At 43.9% G+C, this 24,151-nt stretch overlaps 1 protein-coding gene across 3 annotated transcripts in view; it reads right to left on the bottom strand.

Moving 5' to 3' along the window:
• SORL1 (sortilin related receptor 1) overlaps positions 1 to 24,151 on the bottom strand; it is a 179,622-nt gene that overhangs the window by 49,920 nt on the left and 105,551 nt on the right. For all 3 annotated transcript variants that reach the window (XM_015115975.3, XM_028834092.2, XM_077964539.1), the window contains 6 exons: positions 23,200 to 23,446; positions 22,375 to 22,513; positions 15,141 to 15,314; positions 12,789 to 12,902; positions 8,689 to 8,811; positions 5,671 to 5,790 (listed from right to left, as the gene is read on the bottom strand). In XM_015115975.3, coding sequence (XP_014971461.3) covers positions 5,671 to 5,790; positions 8,689 to 8,811; positions 12,789 to 12,902; positions 15,141 to 15,314; positions 22,375 to 22,513; positions 23,200 to 23,446 — 917 coding nt within the window. The remainder of the gene's footprint in view (positions 1 to 5,670; positions 5,791 to 8,688; positions 8,812 to 12,788; positions 12,903 to 15,140; positions 15,315 to 22,374; positions 22,514 to 23,199; positions 23,447 to 24,151) is intronic.

Genomic DNA, 24,151 nt, shown 5'->3' with positions numbered 1-24,151 from the left:
ACGGAGTCCTGGACCTGGTGCAGCCACCGTGTGGTGACCTCAAATTCACCAGTCACGCAGTGACACCTAAGGGCCCTGCTAAGTTCTGGAAAGCCATACGTTACAATTCTTAAAAAAAAAAAAAAAAAAAAAGATTTCAAATGTGAAAAACCTCAGGCCAAAGGAAGAACATAAAAGAATCATCCAAAATCACAAAGAAAGCAGCCCCAAGAACCTGAAATTGTCTTTCTGCAGAGTTGAGAGCAACATCTACCAGCCAATAATATGTGGTGTCCACTATAATCACTAAAAGCAAAAAAGAAGCTAGTGAAACAGAGAGTCACTGTTAAAAATGAACAGCCCCCTCCACACACGTGGGCTGAGGCCACCTGGAAGTCATTTAGAACCATCTCAAAATCTCAGTCAAACACTAGTTCAAATGCATAATATGTGCCTCAAACCCAACCAACACTCCTAATGGTCCTCTCCATCTGATTTCCTCTTCCTCCTCTGAAACAGAAAGCTGTTTGTGTCTGTTCATTGCTGAATGCAAGCCAGGACTGGCCTTGTTTACAACCAGCATAAAATAACAGAACCTAGATAGATGGGCTCTCTGTTAGTTTAACTGTGTGGACAGGATGACTCCACAACAGAAAAAAACAAAACATACAGAAGTGGGTTGCTGAGAGCAAACTAGAGTTTTCTATTCAACTGAGACAGTTGGCAATAAGTTGCCCAAGGACTGGGGAAATTGGTTTATGATGTCCTCAGGAATTTTACTGCATTTGAAGCTATTTTTTGCAATGGTCAGAAATCCAAAGAACCTGATTTTTCAAACCACTTTAAAACAAGCGGTGGCTCATTATCTATGTCTTCCCATCTCTCCAAAGACTAAGGCTGTATTTGGCAGCATGTATATACAACTATAAGAAGTTTCAATATTTACAACCTTTGGCACTCAGAATCCATTAAACATCTTTAAAAACTATACTTATTTCTGATGAGAGGAATAAATGTATCATGCATGTTACATGAGTTTCTGCCCCAGTAACAGCCATCGCCTGGAATACTTTTGATTTATTCATGTCACAAGTCTGACAGCCTTTCAAAAAAATCCCTCACCAACACCTTGCTCACATTCATAAAACATAAAGTTGCCTAAACTGATTGCCATGCTAATCTAGTTATTATTCAGCCTCTGCACTGCATTTTTAATTGAAAACCATTTCAGAGTGCTAGTGAAGTTTCCAAATGACAATTCTGGGAGGTATAGCTGAGATCTCCAGATTCTATCACAGAAGCTGAGTTCAGAAAGAGAAATCAGTTTGCACAATTTCATTCAAGTGGCCAAGTATGGCTGGAATGCATAACACATTATCTTTTTCTAGATTTTTCTGTCTTCTTAGTAACTTACAAGCTCTGATTTTGAGTGCCCGGTAAATACTGCATGCTTAATACATAATTTTTTTTTTTTAATTACAAGGATGGAAGACATGGACTTTAATCCAGACTGAAGAATTTAGGGAAGAAAAAGAATCCTCTGCATGGTGGGATTCATTGTGACTATAAGAATGGTGAGGTTCATGTGGTAAACAATCATGGAAATCTAGTATCAGTTTCTAATATAGGTCAATATCCTACAACTTAATCTTTGACTCAGGCAGAACTTTCCTGATTCATCAAGACATGCTGGAACACCTGATTAAAAACATTAACCAAACATGGGCAGAGTAGAACGGATGAAATAAGTACTATAACAGGGAAAGTACTGCCTTATTTCTTACAAAGCACTGACTATTAAGAAGAGAATGAGGGCCAGGCACGGTAGCTCACACCTGTAATCCCAGCACTTTGGGAGGCCAAGGTGGGTGGATCAATTTGAGGTCAGGAGTTAGAGACCAGCTTGGCCAACATAGTAAAACCCCATCTCTACTAAAAATACAAAAATTAGCCAGGCCTCCTGGTGCACACCTGTAGTCCCAGCTACTCAGGAGGCTGAGGCAGGAGAATCGCTTGAACTTGGGAGACAGAGGATGCAGTAAGCCAAGATTGCAGCACTGCACTCTAGCCTGGGCGACAGAATGAGACCCTGTCTCAAAAAAAAAAAAAAAAAAAAAGAAAGAAAGAAAAAGAAAAAAAAGTGTATGAGAAGGGGACCAGGTGCAGTAGCTCATGCCTGTAATCCCAGCACTTTGAGAGGACAAGATAAGAGGATCACTTGCACCCAGGAGTTCAAGACCAGCCTGGACAATATGGCAAAACTCCACCTCTACAAAACATACAAAAATTAGCCAGGCATGATGGCACGTGCCTGTAGTCCCAGCTACTCAAGAGGCTAAGGCGGGAAGATGGATTGAGCCCAGGAGGTCAAGGCTACAGTGAGCTGTCATGGCGCCACGGTCCTCCAGCCTGGGAGACAGAACAAAACCCTGTCTTAAAAAATAAATAAATAAAATAAAAAGTAAGTGCATAAAGAAAAAAATGACTATCATCACAATTTGAATGATTGACAGAAGAAAAAGCATAAAGTATAAAAAAAGAACACTGAAAAAGAAAGGGCAGATTTGAAAAAGAACCAAACAGAAATTCTAGATACAAAACATATACTCACAGAAATAAAAAAAAATGCTCAATGTATATGTGAAATAGCAGATTAGAGTTAGCTGAAAAGAGAATTGCTGAACTGGAAGATAAATCTAGAGAAGTCACTCAGATTCTACATAGAGTCATAAAGCAACAGCAAATATAAAAACAGGAGGGAAGAGAACAACAGAATGAGGTAGTCCAATGAATGGCTTAGAGTAACTGCTGAAGACAAGACCAGAGAAAGTAGCCAACAGGTATAGTTGAAGAGTTAGTGGCTGTAACTTCCCAGAGTTGTCTTTTAAAAAATTCTCAGATCTTAAACAAAGTCTCAAGCAGGATAAGTAAAAATAATTCCACACCTAGGTAGGTGAAACTAAGAGCAATATAACCCAAAGGTAATTGGAAAGAAAAGAATGTCTGTTATTGTTTGAACAGACGACTAAGAGCAGAATTCAAATCAACACAAAAGAAGCCAGAAAGAAATGGAAGAATTCTGTGAAAATACAGAAAATTACTAAAAACCTAGAAACCCAGACCCATCTGAATTCAAGATTGAGGATTAAAGATATGTCTATACTAACAGAACCTTAAAAGAGTTTGCCACTTATAGACTCCTGCTGCAAAACCCCTGAAGGATGTGCATTGGTGGAAGACATTAGCAACAAGACACAAAGGTAGCTGATAATAGCTGTGTGCCTATGCAGAAGAATGGTTATTAAAAAAAAGTAACAATGAAGTTTAGGATTTTTCAATATAAAACTAAAATATTAAATATTTAGTGTTTAAAATACTAGGTATTTTAGTACTGGAACTGTAGGCAGAGATCTGGATCAAATTCTAAAGTCCCCATATATCTAGGAGAGGGGAAAGATGTTAAGAATATACATAAAATGACTACAGGTAATTGTTCTTAAAAGAAAAAAACACACAGAAATCAGATGTATACATTTAAAAACAATAGCGGTGGGTTGAGGCGAATAAAGAAAACAGCCCCATGGAAATTAAAAGTGGGGAAAAGCAAAGCAAAGAGGACACACAGCAGAGAACACATCCAAGCTGATGCCAACAGGAGGTCAGTTACCCTGACCTATTTCTTTTGGCACTGTACCAGCTTAATTTAGTAGGTCTGAAAATGAGGTGTCGTGTCACACATCACCATGAGCTCACACCTGACCTCCAACTATTTTGAGATGACAGAGAAGGTGGATCATCCTTGAAAGGTTTGGAAGAACAGCCCTTGGAACAAGGCTGCAGTTGAGCAGCAAGGACTCTTAAGTTTTCTCCAGTTTGCCTTGCCGGAAGAAAATCAGAGAAAAAAACCCAAGAGTTTATACAAGCTTGCCTACAGAAATGAAGTTATCAATTCATTCTGTAAGACCGGCACACACTGCTGAAACACAAATTTGAGTAAGGCAGTTGTGTTAACAAGATGTTCAATCATACTGCAATTTACAAACTGCAATGTCCAAGTGCACCCTTCTAATCTATTAACTAATTATCCATCCAAACCCGAAGCTTCCAAACAGCATTCATGCGTTTCCTGTGCCAATGGCAGCTCCCTTATGGGCCTCGGTTCTTCCTCCCTCTGCAGGCTTATATACAGAGAGAAGCGTTTTCCTGCAGTCTTTTCAGAAGCAGAGGTGAAGCCACAGAGGCTGCACCAGAAAGAATATGGGTGGACTTTACAAGCGAACAGGATTTGGTAATATCACAGAATATCCCGTGTGATGTATAAGGCATTTGAAGAGATCCATTCACTTCCTTAAGGCCATTATGAGGTCACCTCTAAACTAAAACGAATGGAGGGAAGCAGTTGCGCAAAATTACTCAATCCACAAAGGTTCTCTGAGCATGTGCTCTATTATGTGCTGGGCACTGCAGAGAATACAAAAGAGTAAAAGAAGAGGTCACCTCTCTCCTTGGGGAAGCAAGTCTAAGCCAGGCATAATGCACAGTTATTTATCCTTAGGTTTGAGATATAACAGATGTACTTTCTTTGTATTTGCTTTTACCAATTAATAGGCGTGCTTTGAGCCGCCAGATGCCGGGCAGTGTAGGAAGTGCTGGGATACTCTGGGGGCAGAGGAGGTTAAGGCATGAGATTTAAAAGTCCAATAACTCACAAGATTAATGACTGGCTTCAGATAATTGAGAAGCTGACTCAACAATGAATTGCACAATGAAGTCTGAATTATCCGAGTGTAAAAACAGATCTGTCCTTACCATAAAATGTTTAAATGAAACATCTTTATTTCCCTAGTCCAAAATCACTAGAGGAGTTCAAGACAGAACTGAATAACAGCTTCTCGAGGAGGCTGTAGAGCAAATTTACTCAATGAGTCATAAAACCTGTTTTTTATTCCTTGAATTTTGTTTTATTTGACAAATTATAATGGGGTACAATACAAAGTGATGATTATAAAATGGAATTTGTTTTCATTTCTCCACAAACTTCCCAACTCCTTGCACTACCTACTGCCCATCACCCCCAGTCTGCCCTGCCCCGTCATAACGTATATGGCCACCATTCATCCACTCATCATAAAAATAATGTAATTATTACATTATTTTATAATGTACAACAAAAGAATTAGAACGCAACAAAAGAATTAGAACATTACCCCTACCTTATAGCACCTAGCACTTGCCTTGTACTCATGTTGTTTCCATCTTTACCTTTAATAAAATCTTAGCCAAAAGGAGTACAAACACAGTTTACATTTTCATTGTCTGGGGAACTCCCTGATGCTCCATTTAAAAAACATGAACTAGTTCAGTGCTTACTCAAAGTATGGACCCCAGCCGAGGGGCTGGTCTGAAAACTGTTTCACACTGGTCCTGAATAAATAAGAAGCTTGAGCCAGAACATAAATCAACGATATCACTCAGAACACTGTTTAGTCAGTTGCAAGCAGGGTGTTGATTTACATTCTGGCACAGGCTCCTTATCTCATCACAGACCAGCTCTTTGAGAAGCATGAAACTCGTTGATTTCTAAGGTCCAAGCTAATTCTCGGAGCCTAGATCTTCCGATCGTTTAAAGCTATAATGTTAACCACTGCATGAACAGATCAGTGCTGTCAACTGAGTCCAAGAAGTACTGACCGGTACAGTTGGCTTCGTCAGACCAGTCCCTGCAGTCGTTGTCCCCGTCACACACCCAGGAGGAGCGGATGCACATGCCAGAACTGCAGTTGTACTCGTCACTCCGGCACTGGTGCATTTCTGCAGGTGAGACCACAAACAGAGAGGTGAGGACAAAAGCTTGTTCAGAATTTTATCACTGGTGTGAAAGCTCTCATAAAGGACGGAGATGGACCCATGATCACCAATGATCCATAGAGACCATGAACGAAGAGACTTTTATCAGGGACATAAGGTCATTTAGCAGCTTTCAGTCAGTGTGCTGCAAACGGGTTACAGGGTGCCAGAAATGGCTGAGATTCTGAGATCCTCAGACCCTTAGAGCTGCTTGCCTCTTGACAACAGCATCCTTGTCCATTCATCCCAGTGCTCTCCACATATATTATTGTCTATGCTTGCTATGATGGAAAGAGGTTAGGAAGCAGTGACAGAGGCGGCCAAGGAGCAGAACTTTCAAGAAACAGAGGACTCCTACAGACACAGCCTGTGGTTTGAGAAAAGGAGCACCAAGAGGTCCGCATGCGCTGATCACCGTGAGATGCTCAGTCAGAGAGAGTAAAATCAGTGCCGAGCTCCCAAAACGGGGGAAATGTAACTCGGGACTTTCTGTGGGCAGAGCTCCAGGGACGTGGGTGGATGCACTGTCTCTAGAAGGGTGGGGGCCTGGTACGAACCAACCAGTAGAGCTTGACCAAGAAGGGGAAGGAGGCTGCCCTGGCAACAGCCTTCAAAGCTCCTGGGGAGATCATGAAGACAGAATGCTATAGACTGAGCCTATAAACAATAGCAATTTATTTCTCTCGGTTCTGGAGGCTAGGAAAATTCAAATGTTTACACTTCATATGTTGAAACTTCAAATTCGTTATGTTGAAACTTAATCACCAATGTGATATTACTAAGAGATGGGGCCTTTGTGAGGTAATTAAGTCACGGGGGCAGGGGGGAGCCCTCATGAAGGGTTTAGTGTCCCTATGAAAGAGGGGGGAGGGAGCTGTTCACTCCTTCTGCCACGCTTGTGTACAGAGAGAAGCATTTCCCTGCAGTCCTTCCAGAAGCAGAGGTGCCATCTGACGATGCAGTGAAGGTACCATCTATGAGGAACAGGCCCTCACTAGACAAAAAGTCTGCTGGCACCTCAATCTTGGACCTCCCAGTCTCCAGTACTGTGAGAAACAAAATACTACTGTTTATAAATTACCTACACTAAGTATTTTGTTATCGCAGCCCAAACAGACTATGGCATAGAACTTTCACATGGAGTTTACAGAGCCTCAGAAAACAGGAGCAGCCAAGTGTGGGGCCCGAGGCAGCCATCTCAGTCATTCTCCCCAAGAGGCTTGTTGATGGCAAAGCTGGTAAATCAGATATTGATGAGGAAGAGTTTGGAAACTTACGAAGAAGACCTGCATCAGAGGATGGGGCTAACTGGGACGCTGGGATGAATTCAGGACAAACTAGTAAGAATGGGACATGAACAGAGGATCCGGGGGGCTGAAACTGTTTCACAGTCAAACATGTGCCCCGTACGTGAGCTCGATGATACCAGAAAGAGGGAACCATGTGGAGTTTCCTTCCTACTAGGGCAAAACTAGCCGCACGTTTCAACCTTCTAAGAGTGCTGGGAAAGGAATGGCAGGGATGAAGGGAAAATAGTTGCACATTCCAAGGACATGTTTTCAGGCACTTGAAGAAGGAAAACTGGGAATTTTTTAAAAACCTTCCAAGAGCCAGGCTAGGGGTATTATCTGTGTGGAAGTGGCCTAGGCTGTGCTCTACTGGTTAAATTGTGTTGAGATGATTTACAAGCTGCCCTAGCTCCCCTTATTTCAGCCGCTGTGAGTCAAACCACCTGCTCATAATCAAGCAGGCTGTGTTCATGTGCACAAGCACAGCATGGCTGGACCTGCCCCCGTGGACAGGGAGAGAGGGCCGAGTAGGGCCTGGCCAACTCATCACCACGTCTGGGTCAGCGTCTGGCCTCCGCTCTCACTTCCCTTTCATGCCTCAATCTGGCACACCATGCTGATTGCATAATGTCTCCTTTGGTGGTCAGCAACTACGAGTCTGGGACCGAAGACTGTTAACTAAGATGGGTCTCATGAAACTGACACGGAGGTACTGTGCAACAGAAATAGGGCAGGATTAGAAAACAGGAGACATGGATTCCAGTTCCCCATTCTGACACAACTAATTGTGTTACCTTGAATAAGCCCCCTGACCTCAACAGACCTCAGTCACTCTAGAAAGTAGAAATTAAAAGGATTGGACCAGAGAATCTCTATCATTCCTTGGAATTGTAACCCACTGTTTTTCTAAATATAAAAATGTCCATTCAGAAAACAGATGCTCACTCAATGCCTATACCATCTGCTAACTTCTAATAATAACAGAGTTGAATGAATTAAATTGGTTAAAAAAAAAGAACAGTTCACAGAGGTGCAGATTTGTGTCTTCAGCGGGCTAATCTCACACACACTCAGACATGTGGGCCAAGCCTGTAGAGCTGTTAATAACTCCCCGAATTCATTCAGAAATTTACTTCCTTATCATCACCTTTTGTCCTTGTAGTATCTCTCCAAGGCAAAGCAGGGTCCATTTCTCCATTTTTCAGATTAGAAAACAAAGGCTAATCTAAGAGTAAGTGACAGGAGCTGAGTCTCGGCTCCATCTTTTCTGACCATGAATCATGAGGGTTCGGTTCTGCTGGAGACGCTTGATCCAGAGACCCTAGATTCCCATTCACTTTGGATCAAGTGTCTCCAGCAGAACTGAATCCCCATGAAAAGCAGAAAACAAGCTCTTTAAGAATGGAAGAGAGAAATTACTCAACCCCACCATGTGGATGGAGAAAGCCATTCAGCTAGAATATCATAAATCCTGAGATGGCGATCAGAAAACCAGTACACACCAGTACAGCCCTGTGAGGGAGCACGATGACCCCTCTCTGGAGCAGGGTTTCAGGATGTGGCGTCCCCTTACCACAATGACTTTCATCACTGTTGTCTCCACAGTCATCCTCCAGGTCACATTTATAGGAGAGTGGGATACAAGTCCCAGACTCCTGGCAACGAAACTGGGTGTCCAGGTCACAGATGGTGGTAGCTAAAATGGGAGAGAAAGATGATATACTCCTTAGGTACAATTAACTTCCCACAAATGTAAATATCCTACTGGAAAGCCAATTAAAAAATAGAAGAAAGCAGATATTAATTGTAGCAACAGAAATTAAACCTAGACTGACAGAAGAAATAAATTGCATGAGAGCCTGAAATTTACAACCAAGAGAGATAAGGGTATATCTTTCTGTGGACAGCTTCCAGATTGGAATAGGACTGGGAAAAGTGAGAAGCTGTCATCTGTTGGGGAGAGAGAGTGACAGGCTAGATTACCTCCTAAGATCCCTTCAGACATGAAAAGTGTCTTCCTAAATAAGTGGCAGAAATACCTTTATCTACAAAACTACCTTTAGAGAAGCTCAATTTCACCCAAGAAGTTAGCACTTCACTGGACAGATGGTAAAGGCAGCACGGAGGTAGAATTCCACAGCAGGAACATAGACTCTGTCTGCAGTCAGTCAAGACTGGGCATCAAATCCTGGCTCTACCTCTTCCTGGGGAAATTAATTTTAATCTCCCTATGGCTCAGTTTTTGCAACCGTAACATTGGGTAAGATAACATGTCCAAGTGTTTGAGATCACAGTCAGAGAGACTAGATTTGTTTTTTTGTTTTTTGAGATGGAGTCTTGCTCTGTTGCCCAGGCAGGAGTACAGTGGTGCAATCTCGGCTCACTACAACCTCCACCTCCCAGGTTCAAGTGATTTCTCCTGCCTCAGACTCCCAAGTAGCTGGGATTACAGGCACCCACCACCAGCCCCAGTTAATTTTTGTATTTTTAGTGCAGACAGGGTTTCGTCACATTGGCCAGGCTGGTCTCGAACTCCTGGCCTCAAGTGATCTGCCTGCATCGGCCTCCCAAAGTGCTGGGATTACAGGCATGAGCCACCGGGCCCAGTCAGAAAGACTAGATTTGCAGTGAATCTGCTACCTACAACTAACTTAATCTACCTTTACCTGGTAGCATTATTATGAAGACAAATCAGGGAACAAGTTTGGAACCAGAGCCTATTAAATAGGATGTAAATATAATGGGCTCTAAACAAATGTCACTTCTCTTCATCATTCCTCATGTCCTTCTGGCATTAGAATGGATATAGAGTTAGATTTTTCTTCCTCTCCTAAGTAGATATTTCCTGTGCTTAAGTACAATCCCTGGCACCCCGTGAAACACCCTCCAGGAAAGGCGAGGGGAAGGCAGGCTGCTCTCAGGAGCAGTGAAAGGCTGACCCAGGAGGTAAAATGTGGCAGAACAGAATCCTGGCACGGGGGAGGGGTTATCGTGCACAAAATGCCAAATAGCAATGCTGCCGTTAGACATCCTGGCAGCTCTTATTTGAGACTCCATTTCTTCTCTGTAATTGAGCTCGTGGTGGGAGGCAGGGGATGAATGCAAAATGACAAGACTGCAGGGATTCACGTCAAAACCCTGAGTGCCTGACAGCCACCCAGCTGGAGGATTCTGTGTAAGAGGGAGGGAAACCCACTGACAACACCCTCCTGCATCCCTGTGTCCCCCCTCCTCCACTGCTCCCTGGCGGCTGGCGGGGTGCCTCACTTAACTCCCCACATGGCAGTACTCATTCACGGTGGTCCCTCTTCTGCAGCCCTGCTTAGAAACAGGGAACCTCTCTCCTCCACACGCAACCTCCTTGATGAGGGAGACACATGTGCAGGCACAGATAAGCCCCTCTCTCCATTCCCAGGCTCTGAGTTTTAAATCCTTCTGGTTCCTCCTCTCCACACCTCAGCTCCATCTGACGTGTGTAGATCTGAGCCAGGTGAACTAGGGAGATGACAGAACAGAAAGCAGGTCTCAGGGTCTCCGGAAAGTGAATCCCAGTTGACATTCACACCAAGCTGGGAGGAGGGCAGGGCCAGCTCCATACTTCATGCATAACTGTGCAGTCTGCAACAGAGCTCAGGGGCTGGGTGGGAGGAAGCCACTGGGGGCAGCAGGTGCCTCTCAAAAGATGCAGGGCTTCATTCCTCGCAAAACTTGGAGCCAATACAAGATTCAGCCTGTCCATTTAGTAGAAACCAAGCCCAAGGGCACAAGGAGGAATGCTGGGCCGCCTGCGTCCCTCACTTGGACATGAGGTCATCTGGTTTGTATCTCACTGCTTCCACTGTGCCTAATTATGTCTGGGCAATTTCCTTGCAACTTGTTAATTCTAAGAAGCATCTTCTATCCCACCCAGATATGTAATAAACTCCTTTCTGTTATCTGCTTCAATGCTGTTAATAAGCATTAATGTTTTTAAAGAGCTTTGGCTATTCCCCCACAAATATCACACCTTCCCGCAACTCTGGTAGATAGAGGAGGCTTTATAGGCCTTATTTTTTGCAGAAAAGACACAGAGAGGCTAGTGCTTTCCCAAATCTGCCATTCCGCAAATAAGCTCTTCTCCCTCGGTGTGAAAGGCATCCTCTGAAGCCAAGGGAAAACGATTAAGGAAAGGCTTTGTGAATAACCCTCTATCAGTCAAAAGGGGGAGTCTGTAGGATCGCAGGGCCCAGATGTGTTTAATGAGCTGGATATTTCTCAAGTTGCTTTCTGGGTGAAGTGGCAGGGGAGCCAGGCACAGGCCCCATGGATGACTGGCTAAATGAGTATCTAGAGCTGCCCATTAATCTGTTCTTACAGTACAAATGGGGAAATGAGCCCCTGGGTTGCCAAAGGTAAAATATTTAAAAGAGAAGCTTCTGACTTGGTTCCTGCTTCTGGTCTCTCTCCATCAAACGCATTCTACCGAGTCACTCCTTATCCTTCCAAAGATGAACTTTTATCACATCACATCAGTGGTTCCCAACTGCTTCTCCCATAAAGTCCACAAAGCCCTTGCTGCCCTGGGCCCCACCCATTCATCCAACTTCACCTTGGCCCCTGTGCCCATGCCCATTCCCCATAACTCAAACCAGTTTCCCAGCCATGCCAGCTTCCCCACATGCTGCTCTCTTGCCTGTGAATTGATTCCCTCCACCTCTGCTTGGCTCACCCCAGACACTCTCCAGAGCTCTTTGCTAGGGCCTACCCAAGTTTGCTTTGGGTGCCCATCCTTCATGAACATGACACTTCCCCATCGCAGTGCCCATCGCTCTCCTACAACTGCCTATTTTTCTGACTCCTACTTCAGACTGTGAACTCCGTTTCCACCTTGATCGGCAATATACATGCAGGCCCAGTACACAGCCTGGAACACAGGGTGTATAGCAACTGCTCATTGAGTGAATGCATGACTAACAAAAGGGCAAATCATCTCCTTATAAGATGATGTCGAAGCTATTAGAAATTAAGTGAAGAAAAGATAGTGAAAATTTGTGGTTCATAAATTATCTGCTATTTGTGGTTGTTTGGTTTTCTTTAACTTCTGCTAACCACAGTCTTATACTTTAGAAGTCAGACCTTAAAAATTATACGGCTCAAAGATGACATTTACATGGCAGGTACACCAATGGCCCCACACTGTAGGCCAAGCTATGCATTACTAACCAATGAAAACAATCTCTCTTGAGCCTGGTAGGTAGCCAGCATCGACTAACTGGAGTAAATACTCATTTCCCATCCCTAAAAAGGCTGAATATTGAATTTCCAAATCAAAGAATATCATGTGTTTACTCACCCAAGTCACCAGTTTTATTACAGAGCCACAGCCAAGACCAGAGCCAAGACTGCCAAATCAGTTCAGTTTCAGCCATGTGATGTTTATTTATAAATCTCTTGTAATGAGTGGTACTTCTGGGGTGGTTAAAAACATATTATGTATATAATATTAATCCTATATATCTAATATCTACCTGTATGTGGAAATATGTTTTCTCCGTCATCCAAGCCCCATCCACTTAGACGGGCATCATCAATCATGGGTGTCCCTCACCCTAGACCTTAGGCCCTCAGCCTGGGAAGAGCCAACCAGGCTTCTGAGTAATGGCAAATGCTTAATGTCCAACCCAGAAGACTCACGGCAGTTTCTCTCATCGCTCATGTCTCCACAGTCGTTGTCGAAGTCACACCACCAGATGCTGTTGATACAGTTCCCATTGCTGCAGCGATACTGGTTGCGGAGACAGGTGTTCTCTACCCATCAGAGTGCGGCAGGGGAGGAAATGAAACCAATATTATTCTCACTGCTGGACCACAGGACTTTCTCTTTGGCGTTTCCCTTCCTTTAGTAACATGGTGGTAAAGGGGGAGGAGGAACGCCAAGCACACATGTATACAGGGAAGGAAATGTCCCGTACTAGCCTCTTGCTTTCCTCTTTTAGTTAAAATCAAAGGAGAGAAGGCTTGCTGGAAGAAATGCTTAGGAAGGATAACCACGACACCAATTGAGTCTATTGGGTAGTGAATAGAGTACATCAACATTACAAAATACTAATTACACACAGAACTCCTTAATGGACTGTGTCTACACAGTATTAAAACAGACAGATTCAATATATCTATAGGTATGTTTATATATATATGGTTATATATATCCATATATATTCTATCTATCAAGCAAACGAGTTACAAAGATTTTCTCAATACTCGGAGACTTTTTTCTGTCCCATGACTACTTTAAAGCAAGCAATTAAAATTCCTTACAGAAAAAAATGTATTGTTTGGCAAACTGCATCGACGACATGTGATGACTGGTCTCTTATTTGGATAATCAAAGGCATTCTAATGGGAAATATGGAGTAGCTTTCTTCCCCTTCTCTTGGAATTTAGTGTTGATTTTATTTCTTTCCAAACAGTTTTAAGATTGTATCCACAGCCTGAAAGAAAGTTTCTTGTTTCTAAGAAAGAAAAGCTCATCGTTTTTCTGTTTATATTTCTTAAGGAAGACTGACTAAAAGGCTTGTATTGTGTGTTTCACTGCCTCGGACTCGGGCTGCTCTGAGAAGCAGGGGTAGGATTACAAAGCAAATAGAGTAGGCACGGTGGCTCACGGCTGTGATCCCAGCTCCTTGAGAGGCAGAGGAGGGAGGATCCCTTGAGCCTAGACGTTCAAGACCGGACTGGACAACAAAGTGAGACCTCATCGCTGTAAAAGAAATTAGCCGGACTCGTGCCGGGAGTCCTAGCTTCATGGGAAGCTGAGACAGGAGGATCCCTTAAGCCCAGGAGTTTGAGTTGAGGCTGCAGTGAGCCGTGAATGTGCCAGCCTGGGCAATACAGCAAGAACCTGTCTCTTTCCTGTCTCTTTAAAATGTTTAGGCCGGGCGCGGTGGCTCACGCCTGTAATCCCAGCACTTTGGGAGGCCGAGGCGGGCGGATCACAAGGTCAGGAGATCGAGACCATCCTGGCTAACACTGTGAAACCCCGTCTCTACTAAAAATGCAAAAAATTAGCCGGGCGAGGCGGCGGGCGCCTGTAGTCTCAGCTACTCGGGGGACTGAGGCAGGAGAATGGCGTGAACCCAGGAGGCGGAGCTTGCAGTGAGCCGAGATCGCGCCACTGCACTCCAGCCTGGGCGACTAAGCGAGACTCTGTCTCAAAAAAAATAAAATAAAATAAAATAAAATAAAATGTTTAAAAAAAAGAAAAAGGCAAATAGAATCACAGATAAGGAAAAGCAGAAATTCTGGCCATCAATCCATGTACTTCATGGCAAGGTGCCCTTGCAGGGCTTCACCCCACTCACAGAAACATGAAGCTGGAGGGTAGGGAAGTGGTGAGGGTAAAAATTACACAGGAAGGAAAAATTTTTAAATTTCGGAGGAAAGAAATTTTAAATCTCTATATTCAAATTCAGAAGGGGAGCGGGCGTAAGGCTGCTATCGCCACTTGGTCACGGCATGAAAGTCTAGACTCAAAGCGCTTTGCAAACATTGGTCTGAAAGTTCAGGACACGCTGGGCTAGGCTGTGGTGAGAGGATGGACAACCGTTAGGTGAGAGTAAGTCAACACGGAAGGAGTCACCCTGGTTATTTTTCCCAGTCAGGCTGGTCCAGCTTATGCAAAACAGGAAAAGGTAAGAAACCTGGATGTGAGGGATGGGTGAGGAAAGGAAGAAGCAAAAGAATAAAAAGGGAGACCCTGAAGAAAGCCTGTGCCACCTGACATGAAACCAAAAACCACAACTACTCCTTAGAAAGGCACAGCGTAGGCCTGTTCTGAATGAGGCCTGAAGGGCCTCTTTGACCCTTACCAGGCCTTAGAACCCAAACCAGTATTCTTGTAAGTATCTGCTAGGTTTGATTTTTACCTTGGACTTTTTCCAATAACCCGAAAAGGTCAGGAAACAGAGAGCTATCCCTCCCACCCCTGGCGGGGGAGCAGGAAACAAAGGAAGGAGGATGACAGGCAAAAAAGAAAAAGGGAAGTACCTTCTTTGACACAGGTATTGTTCTTGAGCTGATAGCCCTGAGGGCAGTCACACATCAGGTCCCCTGACGGAAGCACACTGCTGGACACACCCTCTGGACACCTGCAGCTTCTACTGTTGTTGGCCTTGGGCAGGCACAGCAGGCTGCACGGCCTGGGCACACAGGCATTGCTTCCTGGAGGGCAGACAAACAGCAGCAGGCAGGTTAATACACACCACGAGGGAGGTACCGAATACATAAAGGAGACCCACTGTAACCTCCTCGTCTTACGGAAAGGACAGTGGGAAGCTCTAAAGGGTCATGGGGCAAGCTTTGGGGGGCCTACTGTGCCGAAACCTTCTGCTCAGTGTAACCAGTGACTTGCATCCTGTCTTCAGCCAGATCAGACTGCCCCAGAGCCAAGCCAGGCAGCAGTGTTCCTCCTGGGAATTTGGAATTGGGTTACTGAAAGACAAGAAAGCAACCAAGGAACTGGAGCCAGGGAAAGGGTCATAGAATGTGGGTGTTGAAGTGGCACATGGCAAGCCAAAACTGTGTGGAAGTCATAACTCTGGGTATGCAGATAAGCTCAGTCTGCAGACAGTCAGGAGACTAAAAGAGACTTACGGAGGTGCCAGGCATGGCAGCATGCACCTGTAGCCCCAGCTACCCAGGAGGCTGAGGCAGGAGGATCGCTCAAGCCTGGGAGCTCGAACCCAGCCTAGGCAATATAGCAAGATCCTATCCCTTAATTTTTTTTTTTTTAATTGAAAAAAGAATCAGAATGTCTTTGGATTTCTCGATCACAACACTGGTGGCTATAATATAGTTGAACACTGCCTTGAAAATTCTGAATAAATTGTTTTTTAAAAAAGAAAGAGACTTATGGAGAGAAGGGGCCAAACAAGAGGGAAAGAGAAAGAACAGCTCCAGTCCCCATGAGGCTCTCCTAGACTTCCATCTTTGGGCTCCTTTAGTCATTCTATAAAACCATTCACTTGAGCTAGCTTGGGTGGGTTTCTGCTCCTTAGGTCCCCAAAGGCCATAATTAAAACATATACCTGGTTAATGGTGAGCCCAGGACAAAAATCCAGGCCTCCCCTTCTCAGTTCCTTTGTGCCACAGTGCAGCTCAAGAGCTAAATGAGGAGCCAACCACAGTACTCACCAGTCACTGCTGTGCAATGAGTTCATATAAGGACTAGTGCATGATGATCGAGCCCACTCCTGCCAATCTTTTCTCTGGTTCAGCTTACCAAAGGTAGCACCAGAGAGAGTTGGTAAAATCCATCACTGCACTCTTGAGAAGGAGCCTTTGTGGATGAACAAAGGTGGCAAAAGTGCCATCCCATCCCCTACGTCGTTCCGGGGATGGCGGGAAAGAGGATATATAAACCATTTTATAACAATCTGAAACATGATACAACTATGGGGTCACAGAAACTGTGAAATCATGTTTTTTCTTTTGACTGCAATTATTAATCATGAAAATGGGGAAAATGAATACAAAAACTTAGATAAAACTCAACTGCTAATTCTTCATTTGTGCTACGTCATGGACAGAGACACCCTCCCATGCATCAGCACCATATCCAAATCATCTGTTGCCATCCAGCCAAGCGTTCATCTAAGTCATGCGTATCCTGGCCTACAGGTTAGATGTAGTTCATTAATGGCAATCAGTGTCAATATGGATAATATACTCAGTAGCTTTGGGTGTGTGGGCACCTCATTGGTTAGTTTACATTATGAATAAAAATAAAAATCACAACGCTATGGCAACAATGTTATTATGATGCCAAGGAAAAGAGTAAGAGGTATTACCAAAGAGAGAAAACACACACATCCAGAGGAAGGGAAGTCCATATGATGAAACATTCCAAAAGGTTCAGTAAATAATCAATCATAACAGCTTAATTACCATAGCAGCATAGCAGACTAACCAGGTGACTACAGCAGAAGCCCCCGACATCCCTTCACTCTGATCTATTAGTGGGCACAGACCGCTCCTCTAGTTCAAAGGTACAGGCCACTGGCTACAAGAAGGAATGCAGAATTGACACAGAGCCACCACTCATGAGAAACAACTCAAACAAGGATGTGGGAACATGTGTTTTGTATTCAAAGGACAATATATCACTCAATGTTCCAAGATCCTGAACAATAACAGAATATGATGTTATCTTAAAATACTCTATTACTGGCTGGGTGCAGTGGCTCACACCTGTAATCCCAGTCCTTTGGGAGGCCAAGGTGGGAGGATCACTGGAGCCCAGGAGTTCGAGACCACGCTGAGCAACATAGTGAAGACCGCCTCTACAAAAAAAGTAAACACAATTAGCTGGGTACACATCTGTGATCCCAGCCACTCCAGAGGCTGAAGTGGGAGGATCATTTAAGCCCAGGAGGCAGAGGCTGCAGTTAGCTGAGATAGCACCACTGCACTCCAGCCTGGGCAACAGAGCCACAGCCTGTCTCAAAAACAAACAAAACAAACAAATAAAAAATCTACTCTACTACAGGATGATTTTTTTCCACAGGGATCGTGTCTGTAAAATAACGTAACTAACATTTTCATATGCAGAGCAAATATTCCTATCCAAACAAGCAAGAGCTAAGAGCAGAGAACTCAAAATGGGGTATCATACTTCAGGAGGCTGATCTAGGCAGAGATGTATGAAACTGTACTCTGAGGCAGTAACCAGGGACAAATTCCAAACCAAGCCAACCAGGTCACTGATCATGAGAGGCAGGCAGGGCAGGAATGTCTAGGCTGGTAGGAAGCCAGAGAATGGAAAACGGGAGAGCTGCATCAGAGAGAACCTGGAAGAAGATGGAACTCCTATGATGGCAATTCCACCACAGCCACAGACCCTTTATACAGGATGCCAACTGTCTTGAGTAGACCAAGCAATATGAAAACCGTGATCTCAATGTGAAGAGCGGACAAGTGAGAGCAATCATCTTCAAAGACATTCCCTTAGAAGATCAAACACGTAGTCCCGTGACGTCTTCACTGGCCATGTTCAGAACATTTTCACATTTCCTCTTTGGAAAATTCCTCCAGGAATACTTTAGGAGCCAAAAATGTCATCATCTCAAGTATCTATACACTTCGCAATTATCAAAATCAAATCTACCTCAAATAATAAATACGTACCCTCATTACAGATATTTAAAAGCACATACTTACTGCAGGCTCTAAAGGAGAATTCCAAAACTTCGAAAGAATTCCAAAGCTCCAAGAGCCATTGCAGGAGCAACTGAATACATCAACAATCTTGTAAAGTAACCTCTTTAAAGAAAAAACACACTTTACAAAGAATAGATGCCAGTAATACCATTTAAAAACCAGCTAGTGGTCAGGCACAGTGGCTCATACCTGTAAATCCTAGCACTTTGGGAGGCCAGGGTGGGCACACTGCCTGAGCTCAGGAGTTCGAGACCAGCCTGGGCAATATGGTGAAACCCAATCTCTCCTAAAATACAAAAAATTAGCCAGGCATGGTGACACGTGCCTTTAGTGCCAGCTACTTAGGAAGCTGAGGCACAAGAATTGCTTGAACCCAGGAGGCAGAGGTTGCAGTGAGCCGAGATCACACCACTGCACTCCAGTCGGGGCAACAGAGTGAGACTCTGTCTCCAAAAAAACTAAATACATAAAAATAAAAAATAAAAACCAGCTAGCTATAAAGGAAAAATGCCTCTTTTGTTATCCATTTATAACCAAATATTTCAAATTGATAAATGTTGCAATTGAACAACATTTTAATCAGGAACAATCATCAGTCAAAATCTAGAACAGTACTTCTGAACCGCTGTCACACTACCAGGGCACTGCTATTCCAGCAACACATGGCAGACAGAGCAGAGCCTGGTGCTTTTATCCAAGTTCAAGCTTTGACCTCAATCGAGCCACAGTGCAAATTCTTACCACTTACTAAGAGTGTGACCTACACAAGTTACTAAACCAGACTTTCATATTGTCATCTATAAAGTGGAAATATTAATAGTACATATGGAAATCTTTGGAAAGACGAAGTGAGGTTATACAAGCCCACAAAGCATATTACTGTGGTACTTACAACACAGCAACCCCTCAATAAATGTCGTTACTATCAATTATTATTATTTAACACTTGGTTAATATAGTAGTCCCCACTTATTCCAAAGTCCCCAATTCCAGGACCCCCAGGTGACGCCTGAAACTGCAGATATGGACCAAACCCTATAAATACTGTGCATGAATTTACTTTTCCTTCTTTACAATTTCAGAGATAGAAGGTTCGTTCTTACAGCAGATCTTAGCAAACTCAGTGTAAGATTTTTTTCCTCCCTTATTAAGTCTAGAACTTTCACCCTTTCCCTAAAGGAAGCACTTTGCGACCTCTCTTTGGCATATCCACATTACTAGAATCACTACTCTTGAGATATAGGGTCATCATGAAGTAAAATAAGGGTTCCTTGCACACAAGCACTGCAATACTTTGACACCTTGATAACCCAGCCAGCTCCTAAAGGGACTAATGAGCCGGCAGCATCAACAGCATGAGACACTGGACAAAGGGAGGATTCACATCCCAGGTGGAACAGGGAGGGGACAGTGCAAGATTTCATCATACTATTCAGAACAGCAAGCAATTTAACTCTTATACATTATTTATTTCTGGAATTTTCTATATATATTTTTGGACAGTGGTTGACTGCAGGTAGCTGAAATCACAGAAAGCAAAATGGCAAATAAGTAGGAGACTACTGTAGAAAGTCCTGAATATATTAGGAGGAGACAACAAAAATAATAAAGATGGACAGGAGTTCCCAACACACACCATGGATCTGTAATACAGTGTCCAAAAAAGCAAGTATCTTCTCAGTTCCAGAAAAGCAAGCAGGTTAGAGCAGAGTTCAAGGCCAAAAGGTGTGGAGTGCTCATAGACAGTGCTGACAGCCAGACACCACTGCAGAAGTTTTGATTTGACCCACACTGGGCTGCAGAGAAAGACAAAAACATCTTTCTCCAGTCCTGCCTTAGGAGCCAGGAGGTCTTCTGGAAGTATCCTGCTCACAACCACAGGGGAATAAGAGAGAACCCCAAAGGCAAACAGAGAAAGGAACAGAGAGGCGAAAACTGGCCATGGCCAAAGGGACGGTCACAGCCGCCTCTGCACAGGTCCAGGTCTGTGTTCTACTCACCAACACAGATCTCCCCCAAAACTTTTTTTTTTTTTTTTTTGAGACAGGGTCTCACTCTGTCACCCAGGATGGAGTGCAGCAGCACAATCTCGGCTAAACTGCAACCTCAACCTCCCAAGGTCAGGTGACCCTCACACCTCCACCTCCCGAGTAGCTGAGACTACAGATGCGCGCCACTATGCCTTGCTAATACATATCTCCCTTTTAAACCAGCCTGTCATCTATCCAGACCTCACTCTGGGCCCCAAAATGACTCTGGCTAGCTTAAATGAAGATGACTCTTTGAGGCATGAAAGGGAAATTATACCTAAGGTGAGGATTGTAGGCCTGTCTGTCTGGCACCAAGATACCATGTTTGCACGTGCTGAGACCACAAACTCCCTCCTCCCCCACTGCTCCCCAGTCACGGGTATGACTGCCTGTGTCAGCTGTGCTCAAGTTATTGGGATGAAGTGGACAGTCAAGACTGGGAAGTAAGTTGTGACCAGGTAACCACTGGCTTCATCTGCACACAGTGTTTCAGAAACTCCTGTGTGCACATCAAACACATGCTTACAAGCACTTGTGAAAATGAAGACCCACTGGACTAAGGGGTAACGTGGAGAAATGCTAAAAATCCACTTGGAGAAATGCTAGAAACCCACTCTGCTAGCTAGCAAGTCAGATCAGTAGGGGTGGATGTCCTCCATCAAACAAAGGCCTAAAGATTTCAGTCACTGGAGCTGAGAAGCAAGATTCCTTCAACTCTCCTTATTTCAAAATAGGTGCCTCCTCTAAGAAAGAATGTGACTTCTCCATGTAGTGGCAGAAGTGCAACAAAAGGCCAGCTCCTAAACTAGTGAGGATACTTTGGGAAAGCTAATTGATATCTGAGATTTAATTCCCTAATCTATAAACCATGGATCATAACACCAGCCTTCCCTACCTCACAGGTCAGTGGTGAAGACATAACAAATAATATCGTCTTACATTTGTAAGACACTTTATAGTTTTCTCAGGGTGTTCTCATGCTATCTTCACAATCCCAAGAGGATAACAATGGTATCTATAACTGTATTATTTCCCCTGTCAATTTTCTCTTCGTATAGGGTCAGCCAAGAACCATAAAACAATATCAACATTCCAGCTAAGAACAGAAAACTTAGCAGTTTGTCAATAAAGGAGAATCAGCAAACCCAGGATGCCATTCAATCCTGCTGAGATAAAGAGGGAAATTCTTAAAGGGACTATTCTTCTTGGTAATCCTCTGATCTTTCTCCTCTAGAATCAATAGTAAGGCTGGGAGATAAGCAAAATTAAAGAGCAGTCATGAAATGATAAAGGCTTTCCATTGAATAGTCTCAGACTCCAGGACTAGCAGGTCAAAGCCTCATAGCAGTTCTTGAAGCCTCACCCGATAGATCTCTAAAACGGCTACTGTCTGCACTCACTGCAATTCTTCCCCTCCCTTTTCATCCCTTATTCTTTCAACAAATATGAATTGAGCACCTACAAAGTGCTAGACACTGGTAAAACTATCGGGGAATAAAACAGACAATCTCTTTCTTCATGGGGTTTAGAGTTTCATGGTGGGAAAAATTAATTAAAACAACACCTAACTACACAGCGCCATTCCAGCAGAGGTAGGTATGGGCAATGAGCAATAGGTCATCTGGGCAACCAGAGAACAAGCAAGAGGCCCTGGCGGGAAGCAGCAACGATCTCAGCACCCAGCCCAGAGTCTCTTCCTGCAAGTGTGCCAAACAGGGATTAAGCACATGTTGGGACTCTCCCAGCTGCAACAGAAGCCACGCCACCAATCAGTCAGGGGCCAAGGGCAGGAGGAGGGTGTAATTACCCACCAAGCACCAACACTCTAGGCAGGCAACAACATGCTGTCTTCCAGCTGTGTGTGTATCGTTAGAAAAGAAATTAAGATGTCATTAGGAAGAAATTAAATAATGTGCATGTTGTCGTGACAACAAAGACGCAGGCTGCCAGCTCCTGCTCTGAGCAGATTGGCCACACGCAGCCCCTTTCCTGAGATCAACTCTGCAGAGACAACGGAAGAGACTCTGCCTTACCGGTGTTCTTCCCCTTGTAGAAAATCTTCATGTCCATGAGCCCCGTGAGCTGGTGCGCCAGAATCTCCATCTGAGACCCACTGTATTTGGAAGCTCGGAATATGCTGAGCTGTGACCAGTCATCCCAGTAGATTTCATTCTACAAAGAAAACCTTCGCCCATTAGCCCAGCTCTTTAGTTCTTTATTCCGATCCCTCTCTAAGGGTAAGAGCTCCCCGAGGCAGGACACAACTAACATTTACCGGCTGAATGACTGGCCCGATCAAGCTTCTACTTAAATGCAAAGGACAGCGATTTTATCCAAACCTCACCATATAACGCCACAGAAGAAACTGCCCAAAAGAAACTATCTGATAAGCATTCAAGTTTATCACATGAACCCAACCCCCTCAGTTTGAAATCTGCTTCCCAGAGTTGGGGAGAGCCATGTTGCTCTCCAGAGTTGGAAAAGAACTGCAAGGCACTGTAGGTGGTGCAGAGCTCGCCAGAAGTCATCAGGGAATAAAGTGAGCAAAGCGCACAAGAAATGAAGACACCACCCCGAAATGAGGCTACTGACGCTGAGGGACAAACTGGGAATGTTCATGGGAAGAGCCTTCACTTTTAACCTTTTGAAATGTGAACAGCAGGGGAGCCTGGTCCCCTGGCGCCTCTGCCTGGCATCCCTCCATAGGACTGAAAATAAGTTATCTCAAATTTGGAAAAAAGGCAATCTTTAAGAAGTTAACCAGCTTCTCTGCAAAGCCCAGGGACGGCAGGCTCCTGACCTCATATGTCCTCACCCACTGGAGCTGACTGTCCAACGGCGGCAGAAAACGGACTCACCTTAAAGACAGCAATGGCATAGGGGTGCGGGAGGTTGTCCAGGATGACGGAGCGCTGCTGGCCACTGAACGTGATCCGCTCTATGCAGTTCAGGTAGGCATCCGTCCAGTAAATCCACTGGTCGTCCACAGAGATGCCGTTGGGCCACTTCACATCCTCTGATACCAGGCGATAGACAGCAGAACCATCCATATTGCTCCGATAAATCCCAGGCTTCAGGTCTCCCCAGTCCGTCCAGAACATCACCCTGGCGGAAATGGGGACAGAACACATATCTCACCAGGACTAGAGAAATGGGAGCTCAAATACTACTCCAAAAAAGGTCAGAAACCCCTTTCGAATGATCCAGCTGGTTATTTCAGCATTATTATAACAATATATAATGATAATACCTGAAACCACTTAAATTCCTTGACCTGCAAATCCCTTTACTAGAATTTACAGATAAAATCAAATTATGCAAAGATAATATACAAAGAAATGTATATGTTTGTATATTAAACCAAATGTTAATCAGCAGAGGAGGTGACACATTATGGTACGTATAATAGAATACTCTGAAACCTAAAAAATCTATACGTGCTCACACAAAACTATCTTCAATACATATTAAGTTTGTTTAAAAAAGTACAGAATAGAAACTCTACTACAATTCTATTTGGCATGTGTGTGTGTGTGTGTGTGTGTGTGTGTGTGTTGCAAAGACATTACTTGTACATAAGTAAAAGCAATCATGAAAGATACACAAGATATTATTAACAATGATTACCACTAGGAAGTGTGAGGGTGAAGGGTTAAGAATGAAAAGGAAGGAAGCAAAATTTTTATCAACTTCTGTTCTCTCTAAATACTGTCAACCAAGTACATACATTACTCTTAGAATTTTCTTTGAAAAAATTGTGCCAATTCTCTATCATAAATGCTACGAGAGAGGAAAAGCCAGAATGTCAAA

This window comes from Macaca mulatta, chromosome 14 (genome assembly GCF_049350105.2).
Source record: "Macaca mulatta isolate MMU2019108-1 chromosome 14, T2T-MMU8v2.0, whole genome shotgun sequence".
Classification (NCBI taxonomy): domain Eukaryota; kingdom Metazoa; phylum Chordata; class Mammalia; order Primates; family Cercopithecidae; genus Macaca; species Macaca mulatta.
The sequence above is the reverse complement of the archived record's forward strand: the minus strand, read 5'-3'. Positions and strand labels throughout refer to the sequence as shown.